Source organism: Oryctolagus cuniculus, chromosome 7 (genome assembly GCF_964237555.1).
Source record: "Oryctolagus cuniculus chromosome 7, mOryCun1.1, whole genome shotgun sequence".
Classification (NCBI taxonomy): domain Eukaryota; kingdom Metazoa; phylum Chordata; class Mammalia; order Lagomorpha; family Leporidae; genus Oryctolagus; species Oryctolagus cuniculus.
The window spans coordinates 134495115-134521384 of record NC_091438.1 but is presented as its reverse complement, the minus strand read 5'-3'; the positions used below and the strand labels follow the sequence as shown (position 1 = coordinate 134521384).

Below are 26270 nucleotides of genomic sequence, written 5' to 3'. Positions count from 1 at the left end.
CCTGGTCCCATAAAGTCCTGTAGCTGCCACCCCTAGCCCTCCCACTTGTCCCCAAAGGACACTTCCCTAGGTGGCCTTGCACCAGCCCAGTTCTCCTCTCTTGCTGTCATTTTCAGGAATACCTATAGAATATGCTGAGAATGTAAGATCCCAAGATAGGAATGGATCGGCCAGAGGAACCTGGCCTCTGTTCCAGGCACTCCGTCAGTGCACTGGCCCAGGGACTCACCCAGCCCTGCAGTGTAAAACCAAGGTGGGCTGCTTCCTGGGGTCTCTCAGCCGGGGTGCAGATGGGCCGTGATGCAAGACTCCATTGCCCTGGGCAGCTCTCCTAGAGGACTGGCTCCCAGCAAATCCTGGGCTTTTGTTGGTCCCCACTGCCCAGTTATAAGTAATAGAACTGCTTCCTGTGACTTGTGTGTAAGTGGGTGATGGGTCTCACCAGACTTGGGCAAGTTGCTAACCAGTGCACAGGGACCCTGCTTCACGGTCCCTCGTTTCCTGGCCCCTGTTCAGCCATGATTCAGTCCTTCTCATCTCTCAACAAGAACCTCTGGACTGGGTTACTCCCCTCCAGGTCACTCTTGGCCAGTGCGCCTTTACCTGTGTTCACTTTTTCCTGTGTCACAGCTCTGAGGTTGTCCGAAAGCCCAGGGCTGACCTCATTGCCACTTGGTTGCTGCCAAGGAAGTCCACGCTCTGCCATTCAAAATCCCTCCAAGGTGGGATCCCGGCTGCCCTCTCTCGTCTTACCTCCTACGGGTCTCCCTTACTCACACGACACTGTGGAGAATCTGAACCCCTCTTTCTTTGCTTGTACCTTGAGAATTTCTGCATGCAAGACTTTCTTCATATTTTCCTTCTCAATGCATGGCCAGACTTCAAGATCCCATCCAAATGCCATCTCTTCCAGGAGCCTGCCCGGATTGCCCACTTCCGAAATTCCACAGCCGCTTGGCTGTGCCTCCCCGAGGATCTCTCTCAGCTGTGGTGTGTGTGAAAGTGGAGGCTGCAAAACTGCCTTGCGTGCGCTGAATTTATTTGGAAAGTGGTGCCAGGGAGCAAGCATGAGCGGCAGGGGGTGAGCTGGGGGATGGCCATGGAAGGAGAAGTCACTGAGCTGGCCATCAGCAGAGGCCTGAAGAAAAGGATCTTAGGATTGCTTCCCAGGGGAACGACAGCTGGCCCTACGGTGTTCACCACCTCCCGTTCCAGGTCACACATAAGCATCCCCCAAGGGTTCCCTCCGTTCTCTCTCCCTGGGACTTCAGAGAAAGCCGGGGCAGACGCTGCCCTGCCAAGCAGCACCTGCAGCAAGCTGGCCAAAGCCTGTGCAGGGCTGGTCCCTCAGTGGTGGCTGGAGTGACCGGGTGCTGAGGTGCTTGGCCGCCAGCCCCTCCCCCAGCCTACCTGCCACCCGGTGCTATGTACATATTGCTTTCTTGGGCTTGCAGGGGTGTTGTTGGAAGGCAGGAATTCTGATTTATCCCCTATATCCAGCAAGAGTCCTCCACATACCAGGGCTAACATATACTGAATGAATAAATGACAATAGTGAAGTGATCGCTTCCTTTTTCGGAGAAGAGTTTATAACATACCCAGAGGAAATCCTCCTTCAACATGGCTTACAAAAGAATGAGGGCAGGGCGGCTATATCCAGAGAAATCCCTGAATGGAGAAAGAACAGTAACAGTGACAGTTACACAGGGCTCACTATGAGCCAGGGGGCTCAGGTGCTCCAGAAATGAGCCATTTGACCTTTGCCCTAGCCATAGGATTTATTATTCTTCCCATTTTACACATGGACAAATGGAGGCAGGGAGGGTTAAGTAACTTACTCAAGGTCCCATGGTCCTGAGTAGTGGAGCTGGGATTTGGGCGCAGTAGTGGTCCACCCCTGCATCTGGGAGCCCACCACATAGCCCAGGACCAGGTAGGTCCACTGCCTCGGGCATTCTTACCACTCAGAGCCTGGGAACTGGTAGGGGCTGGGCATTTGCTAAGGTGTGTTTTTGCTAAAGGTGTGAATGTATGCTGTATTCTTTTTTTAAGATTTATTTATTTATTTGAATTAGAATTATTTATTTATTTATTTGAATTAGAATTATTATTTATTTATTTATTAGAATTAGAATTAGAGAGAGAGAGAGAGAAAGGATCTCCCATCCCTGGTTCACGCCCTAGATGGCTGCAACAGCTAGACAAGGCCAGGCTGAAGCCAGGAGCCAGGAGCTTCATCTGGGTCTCCCATGTGGGTGCAGGGGCCCAAGCACTTCTGCATTAGCAGGGAGTTGGATCGGAAGTGGAACAACCGGGACTCACACCAGAGCCCATATGGGATGATGGCACTGCAGACGGTGGCTTAACCATCTATGCCACAGTGAAGTTCCCTGTGTGAAATGTGGGGTTTTAGCTTCCAAGAGTTTCCTCTCTCTTCTTGCAAACACAAAAGGAAGGCCGGCGCTGCGGCTCACTAGGCTAATCCTCCGCCTTGTGGCGCCGGCACACCGGGTTCTAGTTCTAGTCCTGGTCGGGGTGCCGGATTCTGTCCCAGTTGCCCCTCTTCCAGGCCAGCTCTCTGCTGTGGCCCGGGAGTGCAGTGGAGGATGGCCCAAGTGCTTGGGCCCTGCACCCCATGGGAGACCAGGAGAAACACCTGGCTCCTGCCATCAGATCAGTGCAGTGCGCCGGCCGCAGCGCACCCGTTGCGGCGGCCATTGGAGGGTGAACCAACGGCAAAGGAAGACCTTTCTCTCTGTCTCTTTCTCTCCCTGTCCACTCTGCCTGTCAAAAAAAAAAAACAAAACAAACAAACAAACAAACAAAAACCAAAAAACACACACACACACAAAAGGAAAAGACCACATAGATTTGCATAATAAACAACTAAGAGTCACAGAAGAAGAAATACAATTAACCAACAAGGAGATGGAGGAGTCTGCCTCACTCACAGACTTCCATACATGAACTTACTCAAGGCGTGCCCTTCCCCACCGCCTGCTTCCCGAGTGTGCGATGGCAGCTGGGTCGGCCGGGCCCCTCGCTGCAGCTGCTGATGGATCTCCTGGGGAGCGGGGTGGTTGGCGATCTGGATCCCAAGCCTTAAAAGTTCCCACATGCTTTGATCCAGCAGTTCCTTCTGGAACAGAGCCTAAAGAAATAATCAAGGATGTATGCAGGGATTTAATTGTAAGAGTAATTACTGAGAGATTGTTGATACTGAAAAAAGTGAAAGCAACTTGAACCTTCCACCATTGGGCTGGTTATCTATCCCAGTGGATTCCTAGGCAGACGAAAAATCGTGTCATGGAGGGGCCCCCGTGGTGACACAGCTGGTTAAGCCACCACCTGTGATGCTGGCATCCCATATGAGAGCAGGATTGGCCGCTCAATTTCCAATTCATCTTCCTGTTAATATGCCTGGGAAAGCAGCAGAAGATGGCCCGAGTACCTGGGCCCCTGCACCCATGTGGGAGACCCAACTGAAGCTCCTGGCTCCTGGCTTTGGCCTGGCCAAGCTCCAGTGGTTGTGGCCATTTGGGGAGTGAATCAGCAGATGGAAGATCTCTCTCTCTGTCTCTCTCTCTCTCTCTCTCTCTCTTCCCCTCTCTCTGTAACTCTGCCTTTCAAATACATAAATCTTTTTAAACTTGTAATTGTTGTGGAATAATTTTTAATGACATAGATGTACAGGGTGAAGTGTTACATGGGAAACAGTAGGTTACAAAAGAGATGAATTCATGGACTTGATCAGATATGTGCATAAGCAATTCAAGCATGATTTGGAGCCCAGCACAGTAGGGAAAAATGCACACACTGCAATAAGATTGTCTGGATGCAAATCCCAGCTCTGCTAAAACCTAGCTCTGTGACCTCAGATAAGCGACTGTCTGCGTCTTAGCTTTCTCATCTGTAAAATGGGCATTCAAAATAGCGTGTATCTACATCAGTCAGCATATATGAAGTGCTTCAGAGTGTCCCTGATACATTCAAAAATGTCATGGGAAAATGGAATTAAAACATAAGATTTTTTTTCAAGATGTATTCATTTATTTGGAAGGCGGAGTGAGAGGGGAGGAGGGGAATTGGCGATGTCTTCCATCCGCTGGTTCACTCCCCAAATGCTGGCAGCAGCCAGGGCCAGGCCAAGTTGGAGCTGGGGGCCAGGAGTGCCCTGCGGGTCTCCCAGGTGGATGCCATGGCTCCAGCACTTGGGCCACCTTCCGCTGTTTTCCTGGGAGTATTACCAAGGAGATGGATTGGGAGCAGAGCCTCTGAGATTTGAACTGGTGCTCTGATGTGGGTATCCTGAGTAGCAAACATTGGCTTAACTTGCTACACTAGCCCCAGATGAGTTTATCTTGATAAAAATAGTTTTTGAAATTCATGCATAGTTTTGTTTTTGTAATGTACATTTTCTATGAACTTCTGGAAGTACCCTTGTAGTAAGCAGGAGGTGAGAGTTGAGCAGAAATTGTCCGTGCTGTCAGAAATATGAGGAAGAGGCTGTGGGAGGAGGAGCTGACCCTCTTGCGGGAGGGGTGGCCTGCCTCAGGGAGACAGCGCCCACTGGGGTCGTGGATGACAAGCGGGACGTGCACAGGTGGAGGGGGTAGGTTGTAGGAGCTCCTTGCCCAGTGGTCCCTTGGAGGTCAACTTCAAGCCTTCCTCCCTTGGGAGAGCGCTGGGATGCCTGCGGCTGCTGGGACATGTCTGGCCTTGCCTGGGGGACATGGCTCTTGGTCTCTTGGGGAGCTCTCTGCTGTGGCCCTGGCCAGGCCTGTGTGCTGCATTCCCAATTTTCAGATGGAAGGTTACGTCTTGTTTTAAGAAATACACACTTTTGAAGAGGAGGGTTTTATTAAATGAATGAAATAGTTGAGTTTTTACAGAAGGTTCTGCTGAGCTAACTTCTGGGAACACATTAATCTTACAGAATTCTTGGGTTTTAGAGCCTTGTGTGGTCACTCAGCTCATGTAGTGATTGACGGAGGAGTGAGACCAAGAGACTGGAGCGTCTTACCCAGTGCGGAACCCTGGCCCACGTCCAAGGCTCTAGACTCCTAGTCGGGCACACAAGGGCAAGGCTGCACCCCTGCTGCCAGACTCAGGGGACGTGAGAGGAGGGAGACTTTTGCTCAATATAAGGATGACTGATTGAACAGGCTCTCCCGACCAGAAGTGATGCTGCCTGGTAGACAGTGAGCTCCCCATCACCAGGAGCGTGTAAGCCAACGCTGGGCAACTCTGGAAATGGTGCAGCTAGATTAGTGATGCCCGAGTTTTCTTCCAAGTCTGAGATTCTGTGGTTTCATAGTCTTACATCTTCTTCTTCTTTTTTTTTTTTTTTTTTTTTGACAGGCAGAGTGGACAGTGAGAGAGAGAGAGAGACAGAGAGAAAGGTCTTCCTTTTGCTGTTGGTTCACCCTCCAATGGCCGCCGCGGCCGGCGCGCTGCAACCAGCGCACCGCGCCGATCCGATGGCAGGAGCCAGGTACTTATCCTGGTCTCCCATGGGGTGCAGGGCCCAAGCACTTGGGCCATCCTCCACTGCACTCCCTGGCCACAGCATAGAGCTGGCCTAGAAGAGGGGCAACCGGGACAGAATCCGGCTCCCCGACTGGGACTAGAACCCGGTATGCCGGTGCCGCTAGGCGGAGGATTAGCCTAGTGAGCCACGGCGCCGGCCTCTTGCATCTTCTTTTAAATCATCATTTTAATAAACTATTCCAGGGCTAGTACTATAACCTAGCTGGGTAAAGCTGCACCTGTAGTGCCAGCATCCCATATAGGCACCAGTTCAAGTCCTGGCTGCTTCACTTCCAATCCAGCTCTCTGCTATGGCCTGGGGAAAAAGTAGAAGATGGCCCAAGTGCTTGGGCCCCTGCACCCATGTGGGAGATCCAGAAGAAGCTCCTGGCTCCTGGCTTCAGATTGGTCCAGCTCTGGCTGTTGTGGTCATCTGGGGGTGAACCAGAGGATGGAAGACCTCTCTGTCTCATCCTCTCTGTAACTTTGCCCTTCAAATAAATAAATAAATCCTAAAAAAAATTGAACTATTTTATACATGCAGAAACGAAGGTAAAAATACTGTAATAGAAACTATTTTTGCAGTATTTTGTTTCCTTATAGCTTTCTCCTTTTATATATTTTTTCAGATTTGCTTATTTATTTGAAAGTCAGAGTAACATAGAGAGGGAGAGACAAGGGGAGAAGTCTTCCATCTGCTAGTTCACTCTCTAGATGGCTGTGACAGCCAGGCCTGGGTCAGGTCAAAGCCAGAAGCCAGGATCTCTGTCCAGGGCTCCCACATAGTGACAGGGGCCCAAGCACTTGGGCCATCTGCTGCTGCTTTCCCAGGTGCATTAGCAGGAGCTGGGTCAGAAGTGAAGCAACCTGGACTGGAACCAGCGCTCCGACATTGGATGCTGATGTTGCAGGTGGAGGCTTAACAAGCTGTACCATGACTCTGGCCACAACCAATAGTTTAGTGGTTTTTTTTTTTTTTTTTTTTTTTTTTTTTTTTTGACAGAAAGCCATGACTTTAATAGCATAGCAACACTTGAGGAGGAGGAGCCACAGATGTAGCACACATGGGTCTTCCATTTGCAGGATTGGGCTGAGGTTGGCGGGGGAGGGGGCACTCACTGGACGATTTAGACAGACTTTTTCACATTGAGAACTTAATAGAGGCTTCAGATGTCAAACGTTGGTGACAATGAGTTACAATGTGATTGTTTTCGTATTCAGCCTCCTCTTCGTAAGGTCAAGAGGCTGCTTCCTGTCTGGCCGAGGCGGGGCGCCGGCTCCCCTAGGACAGGTACTCATACTCCTCTGCACTGCGCTGGCCAAAATCCATCCCGCCCATGTAGTCCCGGTCGCTTATCCTGTGGCTGGGGTCCCGGCTCTGCAGGTTCTTGATGATGGACATGCGGCCAGCAGGAGCTCTCCGGGCCTGCTGCGTGTACCTGGCCAGCAGCGCGCCCAGGTGCCCTCGGGACTCGACATCCGTCCTCTGCGCGGCCCTCAGCTGCCTCCGGGGCGCCTCCTCTGCCCGCTGCACCCCAGAGCCCGCGGGATCTGAGGGAGCCACGGGCTGCGTCAGGGCGCCGACCGCCAATACCGCTATCAGCACGCACACGCTCAGGCCGCGGTTCATGGCTTGGGATGAACCAACCAATAGTTTAGTTGTTTTTTTTTTTTTTTTTAATCACTCTGTGCTAGTTTTTCCACATCTAATGCATATACGTATAACCACAATGTGCAGTATTGCTTTTTGAGTTGTAAAAACTAATATGCAATAGACCGTACTGTGTTATTCTGCAGTTGATGGTTTACGTTTACTGTTTCTCGTCAGTGCGTGAAAATTTAGTTCATTAACTTCAACAGCTGTATGGTAGCTCATTGTATGAATGAACTGACCTCACTCATTTGTGTGTTTATTTCCCATCCATGGACTTTTCAGTTGTTTCCTACCTTCTCGCTAATACAGAATCTAGGCGGGGAACCCCACGTCACACCTGTGCTCATCTTTCTCCGCACCAGGTAGAACCCACTCACTCTCCAAAGCGTTGTGCGCAGCCTCAGAGTGACTGACAGTTCCTGTCCCCCCAAAGTAGGTGGTGTCATCCAATAGGCTCACTACTGCGTAGCTCTGTTGCTTCAGTCCCTCCCACCTTCTCCCTGTCTCTTCTCCCCAGCCCCATGCTCTCAGATCCTATTATGATGCTTAAGACATCTTGGTCTGTTGTTGACACAGAAAGAAACTCTTTCAACATTTCTCCATTATGGATGGTATTTGGCCCATAATGTCAAGACTGGGCTGGGCCCAAACCGGGATCCCGGAACTCCATCTGGGCCTCCTCCGTGGGTAGCAGGGGCCCAAGCATCCCCTGCTACTTCCCAGGTGCATTAGTAGAAAGCTCGACTCAAAACTGGAGCCAGGACTTGAACCCAGGCACCCTGACGTGAACTGTGGGCACCTCACGTGGTGGTGTCTTAGCTGCTGCGCCAGGGAGCTGCCTTCTACTGGTTTTGGAAAATACCTCTCACTAGCTTAAGATTCTCTTCTTAGTTTAAGAGGTTTTCTTGAAAATAGAGAATTAGTGTTGCTGAATTTCATCAAATGTTTTTTCTCAACCTCTTGAGATGTGCCTGTGATTTTTCTACTTTAATTTGTTAATCTGGTGGATTAAAATGATAGATTTTCTTTCCTTTTGGCTTCAGTTCTTTTAAAAATCAGTAAAATATTTCAGATGTAATTGAAACTCTGTGTGCTCCGAATCGATCGCTTTCTTTTTTCCTCCCTCTCCTGAGGCAAATACCATCCTAAATTCAGTGTTTATCATTCTCATGCATACTTTCATATGATTGCTACATATGTATGCATCATAAACAACAGGTAGTGTTGTTATGCAGTTTTCAAAGTTTATATAAATGGCAGTTACTATGCATATCCCATAGTTTGCTTTTCCAGTTTGATACTTGTAGCTCTGGTTCATTCCAGTTGCTATGTGACGTGGTGTTGTGTTATTTTCTCCCATTTTTCTCGTCTTGCTTTTGTCTGAGAATACTTAGGCTGCTTCTGATTTTTAGCCACTAGCAGCAATGGCACAGATGAATATTCTTGTGGGAGGCTGTTTCTCTCCAATGCATTATGGGAACGTAGATATGCTTTTCTTCCACGGTGTTGAAGCACGCTCACAGGAGTATAATTAGTGACTCGATTTTCCGAATTCTCACCAATACTTAGTGTCATCAGGCTTTTAATGTCTGTTGATCTGATGGCTATAAAATGATAGTTCATTGTTGGTTTAATTTAGCTTCCTCCATGTATTAGTGAGAATCACACATACAAACACATGGGTGCACGCACACACACATGTTAACCACATTGCTATTTATATCTTTTGTCCCCCTTTTTTAAATTGACTTGAAGACTTTTAATATATATGTATTCTGAATATTAATCATTTGCTAGTCATTTGCGTTACAAAGATAGGCTCCTTGTCTATGACTTGTCTTTCTCTTCCCAACCTTAAAAAATTGTGAAATGAAACATACGTTCAGAAGAGTGCTTAAGACGTAAATGATGTATAATTACAAAACTAACACCCGGCCAGCGCCATGGCTCACTTGGCTAGTCCTCCACCTGTGGCGCCGGCACCCGGGGTTCTAGTCCTGGCTGGGGTGCCGGATTCTGTCCCGGTGGCTCCTCTTCCAGGCCAGCTCTCTGCTGTGGCCTGGGAGTGTAGTGGAGGATGTCCCAAGTGCTTGGGCCCTGCACCCGCATGGGAGACCAGGAGAAGCACCTGGCTCCTGGCTTTGGATCGGCGCAGCATACCGGCCACAGCGGCCATTTGTGGGGTGAACCAACGGAAGCAAGACCTTTCTCTCTGTCTCTCTCTCTCTCTCACTGTCTAACTCTGCCTGTCAAAAAACAAACAACAACAAAAAAACTAACACCCGTGGAAATTACCACTCAGTTTAAGAAGTAGGAAGTTGCCACCTCCACACACCTGTCCTGTGTCCCTTCCTAATCGTATTTACTTCCCTCGTCCCTGGTGGAACCACCATGTTGGTTTTTAAGAATCACATTCCTGTTCTTCCGCACACTTTAGCTTGGGTGGGCAATTAGTTCAGCAGTTAAGACACTGGAGGGTCCGGCGCTGTGGCATAGTCGGTAAAGCCTGTAGAGCTGACATCCCATATGGACACCAGTTCGAGTTCCAGCTGCTCCACTTCTGATCTAGCTTTCTGCTATGGCCTGGGAAAGCAGCAGAAGATGGCCCGAGTTCTTGGGCTCCTGCACCTGCGTGGGAGACCTGGAAGAAGCTCCTGGCTTTGGATCAGCCCAGCTCTGGCCATTGCAGCCATTTGGGGAGTGAACCAGCGGATGGAAGATCTCTCTCTGCCTCTGCCTCTGTAACTCTGTCTTTCAAATAAATAAATAAATCTAAAGCAAACAAACAAAAAAGACACGGGGACACCCACGTGCCATCTTGTAGTGTGGGTTCCACCTAGGTAGTTCAGCTGCAGGCAGCCCAAACACTATTGGCTAGTTTTGCCTGTTGTGAGCTTTATAAGCGGACGTGATCACTTTCCAGTTTGCTTTGCTTCTTTATGCAACGTATGTTTGCAAGATTAGTCCTTGGGATACGGGACTCGGGTTCCTGATTTTCACTGCCGAAGGTGTTTGCACAAACGTTCCACGATGTGTTTGCCCAGCCCACTGCTGCTCTGGCCTCTCCCCGCCAGCTGTGAGCATTCCAAGCAGTGTCGCTGGGCTCACTCTCGTGCGTGTCCTTTGAGAGGAGTTTCTCAACCCTGAAGTATGCATGTCTTTAGCTTGGAAGACAGCGAATGCCAGGGTAGCCCACAAGCGGCTGTTGTGGCTTGCCTCTCGGTTTGTTGGCGGTAGCTGTTGTTGAACAAAGTTCTAAATTGAACGTCAACATATCAATATTTCCCTTCTAGCTTCTTGTTGAAGAAATGCTTCTCTTATCTGAAGACATTGTCCAGTTTTTTTCCCCCTAAATGTCTTAAATTTTTTCCTTTTCTACTCAGATTTTCAACCGATGTGGAATTAATTTTTTAATATGTAATGAAAAAAGGTAAGCCTCTAATTTTGTTGTTTTTGCATCGCATGGCCAAGTCTCAGTGCCACCTACAGATGATGCTATTCTTTCCCCCCGTCGATTGTGACATCACCTTTGTCAATGCCAGGTTTCATTTAAGGGTGGACATTTCTGTTCAGGGGGATTTTCTTTCATTTATCATTTTATTTCTTTGACGGCTTGATTTATTCAGGTTTCTTATTTCTTCATGAGCCAATTGGGGTCATTTTTGTTTTCTGAAAATATAAAATTTCTTTAAGTTTTCAAGTTTAGAAGCATAAACACATCACTTTCTATTATGGTTGTTAGAGTATCTATTTTAGTTGTATTCCCTTTTTTATTCCTAATAATTCAGTATTTATGCTGGTGTTTTGGTCCTCTTCCTCATTCCTGTTGGAAGTCTATTTTATTACTTTTTTAGTAGAGAAATTGCTTTTGTCTTGTTTCTACAGTTTTATCGTTTTTTATTTAATTGATTTCTACTCTTAATTTTAACATTTCCTGTCTTCCATCTTGTTTCTGTTTTTTTTTTTTTTGTTAGCTCTTGAGTGAAACACAACTCAATTATTTTCTAACTTTATTTTAATTAGGCATTTGAGTAACAAACTCTCTTACAAGTCCCCATGTAGCTACAGTGTTTTAATATGCCCTGTTTTACAATGAGTTATTTAGGAGTGGACTTTAAAATTTCCAACATGCTTGTTTGTTTTGAATTAACCAGGATCATGGCTTTCTAATTTAGTCTTATTGCTGTAAGAGAAAATGACCTCTATACTATTGATTGGTGTTTGTGGAGGGTTTCTCTGTGTTCTAGTATTATGTTTGGTCAGTTTTTGTAGATGATTCATCCCAACCAGAAAAGAATGCATTTCTTCTACTTATTGGTTATAAACTCTATAAACATTTATTAGAAAATGTGTGTTTAGTTGTTCAAACTTTCTATGCCTTAATGATATTTTTGTCTACTTAATATGTAGCTTCTAACAGGAGATTGTTAAACTATCTCAGTATGTTTCAATGTTAGAAATTCTTTTCTTTCAATTTTGTTTCTGTGTCATATATTTTGAGGTAATTTTGTTGGGTGCCTATGAATTTATTATTATATTTCCTTAGTGCATTGTGTTCTTTATGTAAGTGTGCATAATACATATTATATGAAAGTCACATTACATAAATCATGATGTATACAGACATTAAATACTATGCAGTATATTCCACCTGAAATTTTAGTTAGTCTAATGTTAATACTAGGATACCAGTTTTTTGTTTTTGCTGATTGTAATTACCCAGTGTATCTTTTCTGTCTTTAATTTCAACATTTCTTTTAAAAATTTATCTTATTTTAAAGACAGAGAGAGAGAGAGAGAGAGAGAGAGAAATCGATCTTCCATCTGCTAGACTACCCCCAGTGGCCACAATGGCCAGAGTTGGACCACGAAGAAGCCAGGAGGTGGAACTCCATCTGGGTCTCTGATGTAGGTGGCAGGGCCCTGAGCACTTGGGCCACCTTCCACTGCTGTCCTAGGTGCATTAGCAGGGAGCTGGGTCAGAAGTGGAGCAGCTGGGACTCAGGGTGTCGGCGTCTCAGGGGGTGGCTCACCTGCTGTGCTGGCTCCTCTATTTCAACATTTTTTAATAATTTCATTTCGAGTGTGTCTCTTCTAAAGGTTTTTCTGGATTTAATTAACTCTAATATCATAATTGGTTTAGCAAGTGAACTTAATTTTTTCCCCATGCTTGTCTTCAAAACAGAGACTGCTGCAGTTCCACGGCATTAAGAAAGAGAGAGGCCGGCGCCGCGGCTCACTAGGCTAATCCTCCGCCTAGCGGCGCCGGCACACCGGGTTCTAGTCCCGGTTGGGGCGCCGGATTCTGTCCCGGTTGCCCCTCTTCCAGGCCAGCCCTCTGCTGTGGCCAGGGAGTGCAGTGGAGGATGGCCCAGGTGCTTGGGCCCTGCACCCCATGGGAGACCAGGAAAAGCACCTGGCTCCTGGCTCCTGCCATCGGACCAGCGCGGTGCGCCGGCCGCAGCGCGCTGGCCGCGGCGGCCATTGGAGGGTGAACCAACGGCAAAGGAAGACCTTTCTCTCTGTCTCTCTCTCTCACTGTCCACTCTGCCTGTCAAAAAAAAAAAATAAATAAAATAAAAAATAAAAAAAAAAAGAGAGAAAAGGAAATTGAGGCAGAGTGGAATGGAAGGCAAGCGCAGAGACTTCTTGGCGAGCTGGGAGAAAACGCTGATGCCTGGCGGGTTCACCCGGCCTCTGGGCTGCCTGTGCGTGGCCTGTGCCGACACACGTGGGCTTTGGAACGGTCCTGAGTGGAAGAGAGAGGGGAAGGGCTTGGTCTGCTGGCTCCTTCTTATCGCCTCTCTACTTAGTCAAAGTCTGCCCTTCGGGGTTCACCTCCTCTGAACCTGAGGTTGAGTTATCTGGTGTCTGCACTGTGGCACAAAGCAGTGGGAGAAGGCAGGGATGCTGGGCAGTGGCCCCAGCCACGGTGCCACACAGAGCTGACCGTGCGTGCCAGTGGCTGTGGAAGAACAAGAGGCCGAGTGTGAGAGGCAGGTGTGAGAAGGAGAATTCCAGGGCGTGCTCTGGACCCATCTCAGGCAACACTGATTGTAACTAAATATTTGTCTGTGTGCTTATTTTTTTACCACCTTATTTGCGTTTTATGTTCTTTGCTTCATTTTTGTCTTTTTTTTTTTTTTTTTGCCTTTAGTTTAACTGCAGTTTGCTGATCCCTTAACCAGCCCTTTCCTCCCCGCCCCATACCTTTGGGAAACAGATTGTAGGTATTTTTGTAGAGGTTGCCTTTGAATTTTCATTACATCCGTGTACCTAAGTGCACATTTTTCTAAGAGATTTGAAAGTCATTTAGTATTTCTATCCTCTTCCTAAACACAACCCAGACTTTAACCCTTTTTAACCTTCACTGAACACCATTTCCCTCTCGTCATTGATGTTTCTAATCATAGTCCTACTTATTTGTAAAAGGTCCCTTTTTCAGCCAATACATTTTCTGAAATATTTTATTTCATAGCTCTACATGCACCTTTTCTCTATGATGAAGTGGTCCTTTGATAGTTCTTCATTTTTTGTTTGCTTTTTAAAAAATATTTATTTATTTTAAAGGCAGAGTTACAGAGAGAAAGGGAGAGACAGAGACAGAGAGAGACAGAGAGAGAGAGAGAGAGAGAGAGACAGAGAGGTTGATCTTCCATCTGCTGTTTCATTCCCTAGATGGTCTCAATGGCCAGGGCTGGGCCAGGCTGAAGCCAGGAGCCAGGAGCTTCATCTGGGTCTCCCATGTGGGTGCAGGGGCCCAAACACTTGGGCCATCTTCTGCTGCCTTTCCCAGACCATTAGCAAGGAGCTGGATCAGAAATGTAGCAGCCAGGGCCTGAACTGGTGCCCATATGGGATGCTGGCTTTGCGGGTGGCGGCTTTACCTGCCACAGTGCTGGCCCCCATTTTTGCTTTTTTACATAGATATTATCTTTCTGATGCACAGAAAAAGTGAAGACAGTACAGAGATTCCCCTGTGCCCTGGAGAGTTTCCTCTGTTATTAGCATCTCACAAAATTACTTCGGGCTTATATTTACTATTATTAAGGCACCAGGATCATTGTATTACTACTAACTAAAGTCACAACTTATTCCAATTTCCTTAGTGTTTCCCTTGGGTTTGTTTCCTGCTCTCAGACCCCATCCGGGACACCATTTGACATTTCATCGTCCCGTCCCAGTGGGGTCTTCCCAGAATTCCCTTGTGTGTGATGACCTTGACAGTCCCCAGAGGCACAGGGCAAGTGTTTGGAAGGAATGCCTCACTCCGGGAGTTGTATTTCCTCCTAAGACTGGGGTTGTGGGTTTTTAGGAGGAAGACCGCAGAGATAAAGGGCCATTTCCATGATGTCAGGGCAAAGGTACGTGACCTGCCGCCAGTGTGGGCTGCGGCTGTTGAAATTGGCCTCCTTCACCTGCTGAGGTCGTGTTTGTCAGTGTCTCCACTGTCAAGTCACCTGCCTCCACCTCGTCCACAGGGCACAGCCCACACATCAGGAGTGGGAAGCCACGCTCTCTTTTCTGGAGGGTGGAGCATCTCCTGAGTTGTTTGAAATTCTTATCATTCATTGATTAATCTAGTCAAGCATTTATTTATGTAAGTGTAGACTTGGTACTATTTGCTTTATCCTCTGGGTTATAATCCAATACTACCCTGTTTGCTTTGTTGTTCCAATTGTTCCACTTTGGCCGTGGAGAGCCCTTCCTGTTGGTTCTCTGATACAGCCCCATCAGAAGATTGGTGTGGAATAGGTTCTTACACGATGACACTACAAGATTCTCCAGGCCCATTATGCTGGTTGCCTGCCCCCGTCTGAGAATCAGCCAAGGGTTCCTGCTTCCTTTTATTGGAGAATGGTATTAGAAACAAAAATCTGGGCATTAGATGTGTCTATTGTCACCGGGGTGTCGTTTCTTTTAGGTCGTCTCCATTGACAGGGGTAGGGGATGTAGCCTGCTTTCCTCAACCAGAAACACGCTCATACCAGAAACAGTCTATAACCCAGAATCTGGGCACACCGCAAGGCAGTAGAGTTGACACAAACCACTCCACATCTCTACGTGTTTCCCTAATTAAGGCCGTTTGTGTCTACAGTAAGCTAGTCATGAGTTCACGCTGATGTCGCCAGCTCTAATCTTTGGATGATTCTGGGGTTCTTCTTGTAAACACCTACCTCAACAGTGGGAAACCTGGCCCTTGGCATTCACCATCTGTTAGTTAGTGCCTAATTCCTGTTAGCAGGTGTAGTAGTATCGGAGCTGTCAGCCCATCCCCCCCGGGGACCCGGAGCTTCGCCAGCTTAGGGCAGAGTGAGTAGCTGCCGTTCCCTTTGCCTCTAGTTTCAGTTTCCAAAGCTCTCTCGGCCACATCTTGTTTCTCCATTCTCTCCAGAGAGGCTGTGCCGTAGGTTTGTAACTGAGTCTCTCGGCACCATCTGCATTCCTCCTTGGGGTCTCTGGCCTCCCTAAATGATGATTTAAAAACCTGCACACAGTTTTACATGTTTTGCTGTGGTTCTGTGAGTTAGACAAATGTGTGCTACGATGTATCCACCACAGGGATTACTGCAGGGTAGCTTCCTGCTCCAACGTGGTCCCCATACTTCATCTTCCACTGCTCCCCCTGCCCCTGGCACCCAACTCCCTGGAAAACACTGACAATTTTCCTGTCTTAATAACTTTGTCTTTTCCGAATGTCAGATAACTGTAATCATATGCCATGCAGCCTTTTAATATTCTCTGTTGCCATTTAGCAACGTGCTTTTTTTAAAGTTTCTTGTAAAACGTTCTGTGACTTTATGGCTCATTTATTTTCTTTTGCTAATAATAGTCCATGGCATGGATATTTGTACCATGGTTTATTTGTCCTTTTACCTACTGAAGAGCATTTTGGTTGCTTCCAGGTTTTGATGATTACAAGTAAAATTTCTGTAAACATTCCCATGCAGATTTTCAAGTCAATTGAGTAAATACCTAAAAGTGTGGTTGATAGATTGTTTGATAAGGCTGTGGTCAGCTTTGGAAGGCATTTCCAAATTGTCTTCCAAAGCAGCTGCATCATTTGGCACTCCCGCCATCCATGAATGAGACCTCGTGTTGCTCCATATCCTCCAACATTTAGCATTTTCAGTCTTTTTAAGATGTTTAACCTTAGCCATAGTTACGAGTATATCCCACTATTGTCTTAACTTACAATTCTCTGGTGATAAATGATGCTGAATGTATTTTCATGTGCTTATTTTTCATTTGCATACATTCTTTAGTCAAATATCTGTTCAGATCTTTTGCCAGTTTTTAGATTATTTTCTTATTGTGGAGTTTTGAGAGGTTGTTTTTCAATTTTGAGTACATAGCTATGTTTTTTGCAAATATTTTCTTATCATTTTGGCTTATCATTTTTGTTCTCTTAACGGTATCTTTCACAGGGAAGAAATGTTTTGCTTTTAATAAGGTATGCATTTGTATCTAATTTTGATTCATGGATTGTGCTTTTTGTGTGATATCTAAAACTTCATTTTCAAACTCAATGTCATATAGATTTTCTCTTTCTTATAGAAGTTTCATAGTATTGCATTTCATATTTATATATGTGTATACACACACAGAGACTTCTTTTACTCCTGCCAGAATTTGAATTTTTCTTGACTCTTTGAGGTAACATCAAGGAAAATACAAGGCCTCTGAGTATGTACCTCTGAATTACACTACTGTATTCATGTAGTCATTCTCACACTAATTTATTTTTTATTTATTTTTTAAAGATTTACCCATTTATTTGAAAGGCAGAGTTACAGAGAGGCAGAGGCAGAGAGACAGAGGTCTTCCATCCGCTGGTTCATTTCCCAGATGGCTGCAGTGGTTGGAGCCAAGCTGATCCGAAGCCAGGAGCCAGGAGCTTCTTCCCAGTCTCCCACATGGTTGCAGGGGCCCAAGCATTTGGACCATCTTCTAGTGCTTTCCCGGGCCATAACAGAGAGCTGGATTGGAAGTGGAGCAGCCGGGACTCAAACGGACGTCCATATGGGATGCTGGCTCTGCAGGCAGGGCTTTACCCGCTGTACCACAGCACCGGCCCCCTCTCGCGCTACGTTGTACTCCATCTCAAGCAATCCATCAACATTACTGTTTAGAGGTTCTCCCAGGTTAGGGTTCCAGCCACTTCTGCTCCAGCTAAGCCGATCTTGGCTGTGGTTCTTTGCGATTACTTATATCTCTTGCTTTTGGGGTGGTGATTTACAATGTGGCCTCTAATGGGCTATAGGAATGGGAGTTCTGCCTTCACATGTCAGAGATAAAAATGCAAGTCTCCAGTAGTCTTTTTTTTTCTTTTTAATTTTTTTTTTGACAGGCAGAGTGGACAGTGAGAGAGAGAGACAGAGAGAAAGGTCTTCCTTTGCCGTTGGTTCACCCTCCAATGGCCGCCGCGGCCAGCATGCTGTGGCCGGGGCACTGCGCTGATCCGGTGGCAGGAGCCAGGAGCCAGGTGCTTTTCCTGGTCTCCCATGGGGTGCAGGGCCCAAGCACCTGGGCCATCCTCCACTGCACTCCCTGGCCACAGCAGAGGGCTGGCCTGGAAGAGGGGCAACCGGGACAGAATCTGGCGCCCCAACCGGGACTAGAACCCGGTGTGCCGGCGCCGCAAGGCGGAGGATTAGCCTAGTGAGCCGCGGCGCCGGCTAAGTCTCCAGTAGTCTTAAAAATGAGTTAGAAATCTCACAGTCTTTGTTTATCTGAAAAAGCCTCCCTCCCTCTGCCCCATACAATTTGGAATGCTAGTTTATCTAGGTATAAAATTACCTAGAGTTGGCTATTTTCATTCAGGCCTTTGAAACTATTATTTTACTGCTCTTTTGCTATCTGTTGTTGCTTCTGATAATTTTGCTGTCTCTCTGGTATTATTCCTTTGTAAGTTACCTGTCTTTTAAAATAGTCTTTAGGGGCCAGCACCATGGCTCACTTGGTTAATCCTCCGCCTGCGGCACCGGCATCCCATATGGGTACCAGGTTCTAGTCCCAGCTTCTCCTCTTCCAGTTCAGCTCTCTGCTGTGGCCTGGGAAGGCAGTGGAGGATGGCCCAAGTGCTTGGGCCCTGTACCCCATGGGAGACCAGGAGGAAGCACCTGCCTCCAGGCTTCGGATTGGCATAGCTCCGGCTGAAGTGGCCATTTGGATTGTGAACCAATAGATGGGAGATCTTTCTCTCTGTCTCTCTCACTGTCTAACTCTATTTGTCAAATAAATTAAAAAATAGTCTTTAACAGTTTATGTTTTCTTGATAATTTATAGGCATCCTAAAATAAGTCTCTAGGTGTAGAATTATCTCCATTTAATCTACGTTTGATCTATCAAATGATATATTTTAATACTAAATAAGCCTCAGTTATGATCATGTCAATGTGTTTCTGTCATTATTTCCATCTTTTCTGAAGCTCCATTAGACTGATACTCCTTAGTTTATCCCCTCTGTTTCTTTTTTCTTTTTTTTTTTAAAGATGTATTTATTTTATTTGAAAAGCAGAGTTACAGGAAGGGGGGAGATACAGAGAGAATCTTCCATCTGCTGGTTCACTCCCCAAATGGCTGCAACAGCTGGAATTGGGCCAGGCCAAAGCCAGGAGCCAGGAGCCAGGAGCTTCATTCGGGTCTTTCCACAAGGGACTTGGGCCATCTTCTGCTGCTTCTCCAGGCACATTAGCAGGGAGCTGGATTGGAAGTGGAATAGCCAAGACTTGAACTGGTGCCCATATGGGATGCTGGCATTGCAGGCAGATGCTTAACCCACTATGCCACAATGCTGGCCACAATCCTTTCTGTTTCTGACTGTTCTTTTGTACTTTCAAATCTATTTGCTATGCATTCTTGGGAAATTCTTCTTCACCATCTCTAACTCTCTCCCTGTCTGTGTTCATTTTAGTTTGTCCCATTATGATACTTTTGCTGAGAAAGTTCTACTGAGTCCAAATCTTCCTCTGCTCTTGAACTGTTCTCTGAAGACACCCTTTCAAATGTGCCTGCTCCTTTGGATCTGTGAATCCAGAAATGATAGTTGCTGTCTTTTTCTTTAGTTAAACATCACACCTGCATGCTATTGGGAATGTAAGTAGGTCACAGTGAACACTATTATTTACTATGCAATGACCTCTTACAGTATATTAATGGGAAATTTGCAAAGCAGATCAATATCTAAATTTAGTCAATGATTCTAGTCACATTCATTGGAAACCTGTTTAGGTGTTGGGATTTTAGGTGTAGGGAATGAGTTTCTCAGTTAATTGCCTCCCTGTTTATCAAGTGTGTCTTGTGTAAATAAAATCACAGATATAATGACCATAACTTATATGATCCCTATCTGAAGGGTGACTAATGGCATCTTACAAAAAGATTTCATGTAAGTAGCTTGGAAACTCCCCTGGGGTGTGTAAATTAACCCCATGTGACTCACTGGGGATTCACTTGTTTATTAGACAATATTTTATTCTACGCTCACTTTGTCTTCACTGGGGATCCAGGTGTGGTTCCTGCTTTGGAGGAGCTTACAGGTTAGTGAAGGGACACAGATGAGCCAAGAGCCGTCAAATACAGTATGACAGTGCAGTAAAGAGGCACTATGGGAAATGACACAAACTAAACCATGGGAGTAAAGGATTTCTTCTTTGAAAAAGAGACTTTGGGCTGAGATGGAAGCAAGGAGCAGGCAGGCGATGGGGTGGTGTGAGGGAGAACTTCCCGCAGAAGAAAGAGCACAGGCAGAACCCTGAGCATGAGAGATGGCAGATGAAACCTTCACACAGGGGAGGGGAGACAGCTGAGGCTGGAGAGCTGTGCAGGGGCTGGGTACTACAAGATGCTGTCAGTAACCTGAAGATGTTTGGACACTGGGGAGCCACTGATGATGTCTAAGCCAGGGAATGACACGAAACGCTCTTACTCTTTGAAATAGTCCTTGGACTGCTGTAGATGGTCAAAATGACAAAACTAGCTGACTAAAGGAATGACCTGGATTAGTGAGGGAGAAGCAGGGGTTAAGGGTGACCTTCCAGGTTTCAGACTTGGAGGACTGAGTGGGGAGGTGGGGGTGGGGGTGAGCCTAGGAGGAGGATCAGGTGTAGTAAGGATGGGGACTAGTTCATTCTAATGGTGATAACCTATGGGAATCCAGGTGATGCGGAGGGCTGAATTTACGGGTTTGGGACTAGAGATTTAGATTTGGAAGTCACCTATTTATACAGATATGTAGTTTCCAGCATAGGTGGTAGTGGTATATTTACCAGAACATCATGGAGGAACCTCCTAGAATGACCATGGCACCCCTCAGGATCTGATAACCTACTTCAATGCCTCCCTGTCCTCCAATTCCCGGAAGCTTCAGGACATTGTCCTGCAGGACCACTGCTTCTGATGTGCTGTTCTTTAGTTGTGTTGGAGCAGGGACAGTGGCTACGATGGGGACATGGCACGTCACTGTCCAGGCAGAGTGTACAGGGAAAAAGAAGAGCGGTCACCCTCAGAACCCTGGGGGCCCCATTAGATTCAGATGCCCATGCCTTCTGGTGGAACTTCAATTATATAAAGTAAGGGTCAGGTGCAGCCTCCGAGGTTACTCATAGCAGCTCCATATAGAACCACAGAGGGTCAGGATCAGCTCTTACAGCTTTGGAAATTCTGACCAAAGATAGAGGAATAGTGGCCTTGCTCCACCAGCAAGTATGTCTGGGTTTGGTTGTGGTCCCACCGATTTTTGCTTCACACATCTGTTGATTCATTCATCAGACTTGATTGGTTATACCACTGGCCCAGATTCATGCCCTCAACCCTTTGCCCTGAAACTTTGTAGTCCCCTTCTCGTCCAGCCTCAGGCTTGACCACATGCCTTGGGATGGTCAAAGTGATACAGGCAGAGGTTGGAAAAGTGCTTGCAGGTTTCTACCTCCTTTGTTGGACCACTGCCTTCTCTGTGATTACCCGACCAGTCCAGCTTGCTCTTGGTCCCCGGCTGCTGACCTGAGAAGATGCTTGGGTTCACCTGATGGAGGGGTGCAAGAGACGCATGGAGGAGTGTTGTGTTGCTCCAGATGAGGCCATCCTACACCGTCACGCCCCCAGCCTCCTTCCAGTTCACAGCAGATACAAGAGCAAAACCAGCCAAGATCAGTCACGCCTAGCCCAGATTAACAGAAAGAAGACTCAAGGCAACAGAAAGCCTAGCTGACTCCAACCTGCAAGCAATAATGCAGAGCCTCATTTTAAAATGTTGGGATGCTTTGTTATATGCAAGATCTAAGTGATATTGAAATCCCAGGCAGCTGGCGTTCACTCATCCATCACACCTCTGTGGGGCACCTGCTTCCATCCTGGGGCTTGTGGAGGTCTCTGGGAAGATTTCTCTTACTTGCCACCATACTGGTTCTGTTGGTGTGGCCAAGGTTCTACCTCTGTGTCCTTGCCTAGAATGTCATACTCTTGCTGGGACTAGAGCTCTGCTGGTACCCCACTGGCTTTTTTGGGCTCCTGACTCCTGCTGAGTAAAAGAGCTGACTTTTCAGCCTTCAGCTCACTGGTCTCTGGATGTATCTCATGGAATCACTAAACATCACCTAAAGCATTTGTCCTCGAGTTGTCCCCTGCTGGTCACATGGGACCTGCTCAGGTATGGATACTGAGGTATGGGCATTACCTTCCTTTTGGGTACTGCACTGACAACTGGGTGAAGAATTAGCCTCTGGAAGTTTCCACAGTCTGATGTAGTAACAGTGTATGTTCTCACAAATTCTGGAGGTTAGAAGTCCAGACCAAGGTGTTGGCAAGGTTGAGTTCTTCTAAGACGTCTCTCCTTTGGCTTGTAGCTGGCTGTCTTCTCTCCACATCTTCACCTTGTTTTCTCTGTGTCCTGGTTTCTTCTTATAAAAGCATCAGATGTATTGGATTAGGGCCTGCCCTAATGACCTCATTTTCACTTAATCACCTTCAATGTTCTGTTACCGCAGACAGTCCCATTGGAAGGTCCTGGGGGTAAGAAGTTTAACATGAGTTTTGGGAGGACGTAATTCAGCCCTGGACACTCCCCAGCCTCTGTCTCGCTCAAGTCTAGCTGACCTGTCTGCGGTCCCAGCACACAGGGCCTCCGAGCCCCCTGTGCTAAGATAGCTTTGCTTGCATACATGTTGACCCCTCCATGCAGCCTCTTGGTCATTGCAGTTTTGAGGTGATAATGCCTGGTTTTCTTCTCTTCACACCATTTGCACCTAATCGGCTGTCATCCTTGTTAGCAGTAACAGTCATGGTCAGAGTAGCTGAAGGCTCACCTGATAGCGTCTGCTTGTTGACACGAGAAGGCGGAAGGGAATGATGTAAATTGCTAGGATCAGATCCACAGAGGCACTTCCCAGAGGATGCTCCTCCTGGACTGGGAGCTGCTCTTCCCAATCTGGCCTGCAGGCGGCCGGGACCAAGGGCTGTGTCCTGGGAGGTGCTGCAGAGGGGCAGTGTTGGTGTCAGTCCCCAGGAGCCCTGGGTTTCTCGGGTAAGAGGAAGCCAGCATCCAGGAGGCAGCCGTGGATTGTGCAACGAGGGCTTCTGGGCTCCCTTGGGTCGGGACTCACCTCTTGCTAGTTGTGAGCTTAGCCGAGCCATGCCTCCTCTGTGGGCCCCGTTTCCTGATCTGTAGCCCAGGGAGAGCTCCTCTACCTCACAAGGCTGTTGTAAGGGCTGGAAGTGCCAGGCTCTAAGAATCGACGCGTGCTGATGGACAGGGGGCGCCTCCCAGCTGGGGAGATGGGCAGGACCTGTCTGGATCCTTCCGGGGACACTGAGATCTCACAGAGTGGTTGCATAGCATCAGTCTGAAAGCCTCGTCAGAATTTGTTCTTCCTTTAAGTTCCATCTGTGTGCACATACTGGACTACACACACACACACACACACACACATTCTCGCCCAGGCCGTGCGCATAGGCTGTCTCTCTGCATAAAATGAGACTCTGAAGTCACTCGCCAGGTCTTGCTTCCCCCTCAGTATCTCTAAAATTAACCACGAAGAGGGGGGAACCCAAGCCAGGAGGAGGAAGCCATACATTCAGATTGCAATCACCACACAATGTTGCTGGTTGAAAGAAATGGATGTTGAGCATTGAATGTTAAAAATTGTGTTGAATTAGATAAGAAAATCCCGTGTAGACTTTGTTAATGATTCATAATCAGCTAATAAGCTCATCTTGAGGAGAATAATGATCCGTGGACCTGTTGGCTCGTTTATCACTGTGTTTTACAACATTGGCAAAGAAACTAATTAAATCCCCACATCATTACAGAGAATCCCTTTTAATAGAGATACAATGATGCACTAGAGGCTACAGATTACACTGCAAATTGTACCAGGAGATTTTGGACAGCGGGTTTTAATTAACATGTGAGCCAGAAGCAGCTCGTTTAAATAATAACCGGTGCTGGAACGCTCTGTGCGGAGTCAGGCTGCAGGAGGAGGTGGGGACCGAGGCTGGAAGGCCAGGGTAGCCTTGGCCAGGGCTGGTCAGTGGTTCCGAGTTCGGGCTCTGGGGAAGGGGTGAGGTGGGGGACTGAGGCTGGGCCTGTAACCAAAAGGGGTGGGGGGAAGAAAACCTAGGGTGTGTCAGGGTCAAGATTGGAGCAGGTGATGGGTTGCAGCTGCTGCCGGCAAAGCCGGAGGCTAGGTCCACACTGGTGGTGTTGGAAGAGGCGGGTAGGTGCCAGAGAACCCCACCCCGACCCCTACAATCTTCCATTTGGAAAGACAAAACCAAGAGACACTATCCTGTGAATACTCAAGTGTATTCTGCAAAGCCCCAGCATGCACTTGGTCTCCTGAGGCTACCAGCCAGCTCAGCAGGTGGCTGAGAGCCGCTGAAAGCAGGCTGTGTCCCAAGAGGGGTCCTGTGCTTGGCAGTGGCAGATCCTCTAAGTGGCACCGCCGTGGAGCCTGTGGTAACCAGAGACCAAGGCTCTTCTCCCAGGAGCTTCGTAGACTAACTTCCAAAGGGCAGCCTCGGCCCGTAGGCCAGCCAGCAGACAGGCAGAGGGACAAGCGTGCACACAGGCAGAGGACTGAACAATCCAGCAGGACGCTGGTGGCCGGGAGCTGCTTGCACCTTCTTGGAAATGAGTTCTTGGCAAACACAGGGTGAACTTCACGCCTTCAGAGCAGGTGCTCCTCTCCCCTAGAGGCAGCTTCTGCAGGCACAGGCCTGCTTGGGGACTGCCTGGGTCACACGGCAGCTGCTCAGCCCTCGCTTGAGCTGCTTGTCACTCACTTTCCTCGGCACTCCCCGAGTCCGGGCACCACTCTGCTCCTTCCTCGGGATCCACACTTTCCAACGCCGAGATGCCACAGGCAGCATCACAGCCTTCAAAGGGGCCTCTCTGACAGGGGTGGGGAAGATCAAATGTCTGCGCGGGCAGGCTCTCTCCAAGTTCATGTCCCTCTCTGGGAGAAAACAAGCTGAAAGCTCCCTGCACTGAGGCTGGTATATTATTTTTTTTTTTAAGATCAGCAGCAAAATGATTCATAAAACCTTGGAAACAGAGTTAGTGTAAAGCCTCAAAGAACAATAGCTCATTGTGCACCGAGACTCCCACCTGATGTTTTGCCAAAGGCGTGATCCAGGCTCCTTCGCTGGAGCTGCACCCAACAGTCACTTCCCAGCCTGCACTTCTTCTGGGCTCCCATGGCAACACCAGGAGGCTCAGCCCGGCATCTTGCTAGCACCGTCAGTGAGCACCCACCCTCATGCCTGGGGCCGCAGGACAGCCCCAGCGCTGGGATGCTGTGGGTATATTGGAGGCCCTGCCAACACTACATACACGGGCATCCCTAGCTATACTCAGCCCCACCATGCACTCACACATATGCATGTGCACTTGAACCTGCATATGCACACAGTGTTAGTCCTTCTTACCGTCTCTCCACCCTTGAGCTGATGGCCCTGAGCCAGAGGGGCCCCCTCCTCCCCTCTCTTTTGTACCATGTGGCTTAGTGGTCACATGGGCCATACCCTTCCCTCTTTTCTCATTCAGTTGGGCCTTTGTCTCATGGCTAGCGAGTAAATAGTCAGAGTGGGAGGAAGTCAGGGGCCATGGTGCTCGCCTCCTCACTTCCCCAGGTGCGCCTCAGGGAAGGAAGTGGGCCGTTATCATGTGCGTCGCAGTGGGGACCTGCCTGCTGACTCCCGGGGTGGAGCTGCCTGTCACCCTTCCAGCCGCCTCTCTGGGACTTCCCAATGAAACACGCATGGTCCTTCCCAGCCTGACTCTGGCTCTCGCCCGCCCCTCCTGCAGATCCTGGTTCTTGCCATGACCCTGTTCCCTCCCATCTCAGGAGCCATCAGAGACTTTAGTGTCCCGCCTGGCGTCAGGTCCAAGACATTCATGTCTGGAAGGGACTTCTGGGGTTTGCTGATGCAACCTGCTCATTTTGCTGGAGGTGGAACTCAACCCCACGGTCTCACTCTCGGGCAGACGGACAACGTGCTGGGTCCCAGAAACACGTTTCATGACAGTGTTACACAAGCTGCTGCTGGCTTTGACGGACAGAGGCAGGGCAGGCGGCTGCTCCCCAGGCTGAAGCCAAGCCCTGTGCAGTGGCCAGAGGAGGGCTGTGCACACCTGCAGCCTGACTCAGCCTCGGTACAGACACTGGGGATCGGAACGGTGCTGGAGCTGGCGCATGAGAGCTGCTTGCTACACCGGTGGATAACACAGCCCCACTAAAGATGAAATGATACAACTTAGAACTAAGCTGTGCTTAAAACAAAGGTAATAAACACTAAAGCCCGAGTCATTTTCTCACTATTTTAATATTATCTCCACTCTAGACGTAGTACTCTTGGGGCTATGTCCATCCTAGCTGCATGGAGGAAACAGCCTGATGAGAGAAACTCTTGCCTCTTTCCCACTCTCTGTGCAGGGGCGTCCCCTTAGCAGCCTGACAAGGGTCAAGGTTGGAGAGTTTACCCCACAGAAGTCAGCAAATATTGCCGACATAGCCATCTTCTATTTTTAAATTTTATTTATTTATTTTGAGAGCTGGTTGTTAACATTACCGGGCTTGCTCCCGAT

The 26270-nt window shown here is 47.9% G+C and overlaps 1 protein-coding gene across 1 annotated transcript; it reads right to left on the bottom strand.

The window, feature by feature from the left end:
- Positions 1–6544: 6544 nt before the first annotated feature.
- LOC100345534 (cholecystokinin-like) lies at positions 6545–7166 on the bottom strand. Its single transcript, XM_002720682.4, has one exon. It carries the CDS (start codon positions 7157–7159, stop codon positions 6812–6814), a length of 348 nt encoding a protein of 115 aa, XP_002720728.2. The 5' UTR covers positions 7160–7166; the 3' UTR covers positions 6545–6811.
- Positions 7167–26270: the final 19104 nt, after the last annotated feature.

What these genes read in the sequence shown, in the direction of transcription:
- LOC100345534 (XM_002720682.4), bottom strand. Translation starts at nt 7,159, where the DNA reads ATGAACCGCGGCCTGAGCGTGTGCGTGCTGATAGCGGTATTGGCGGTC.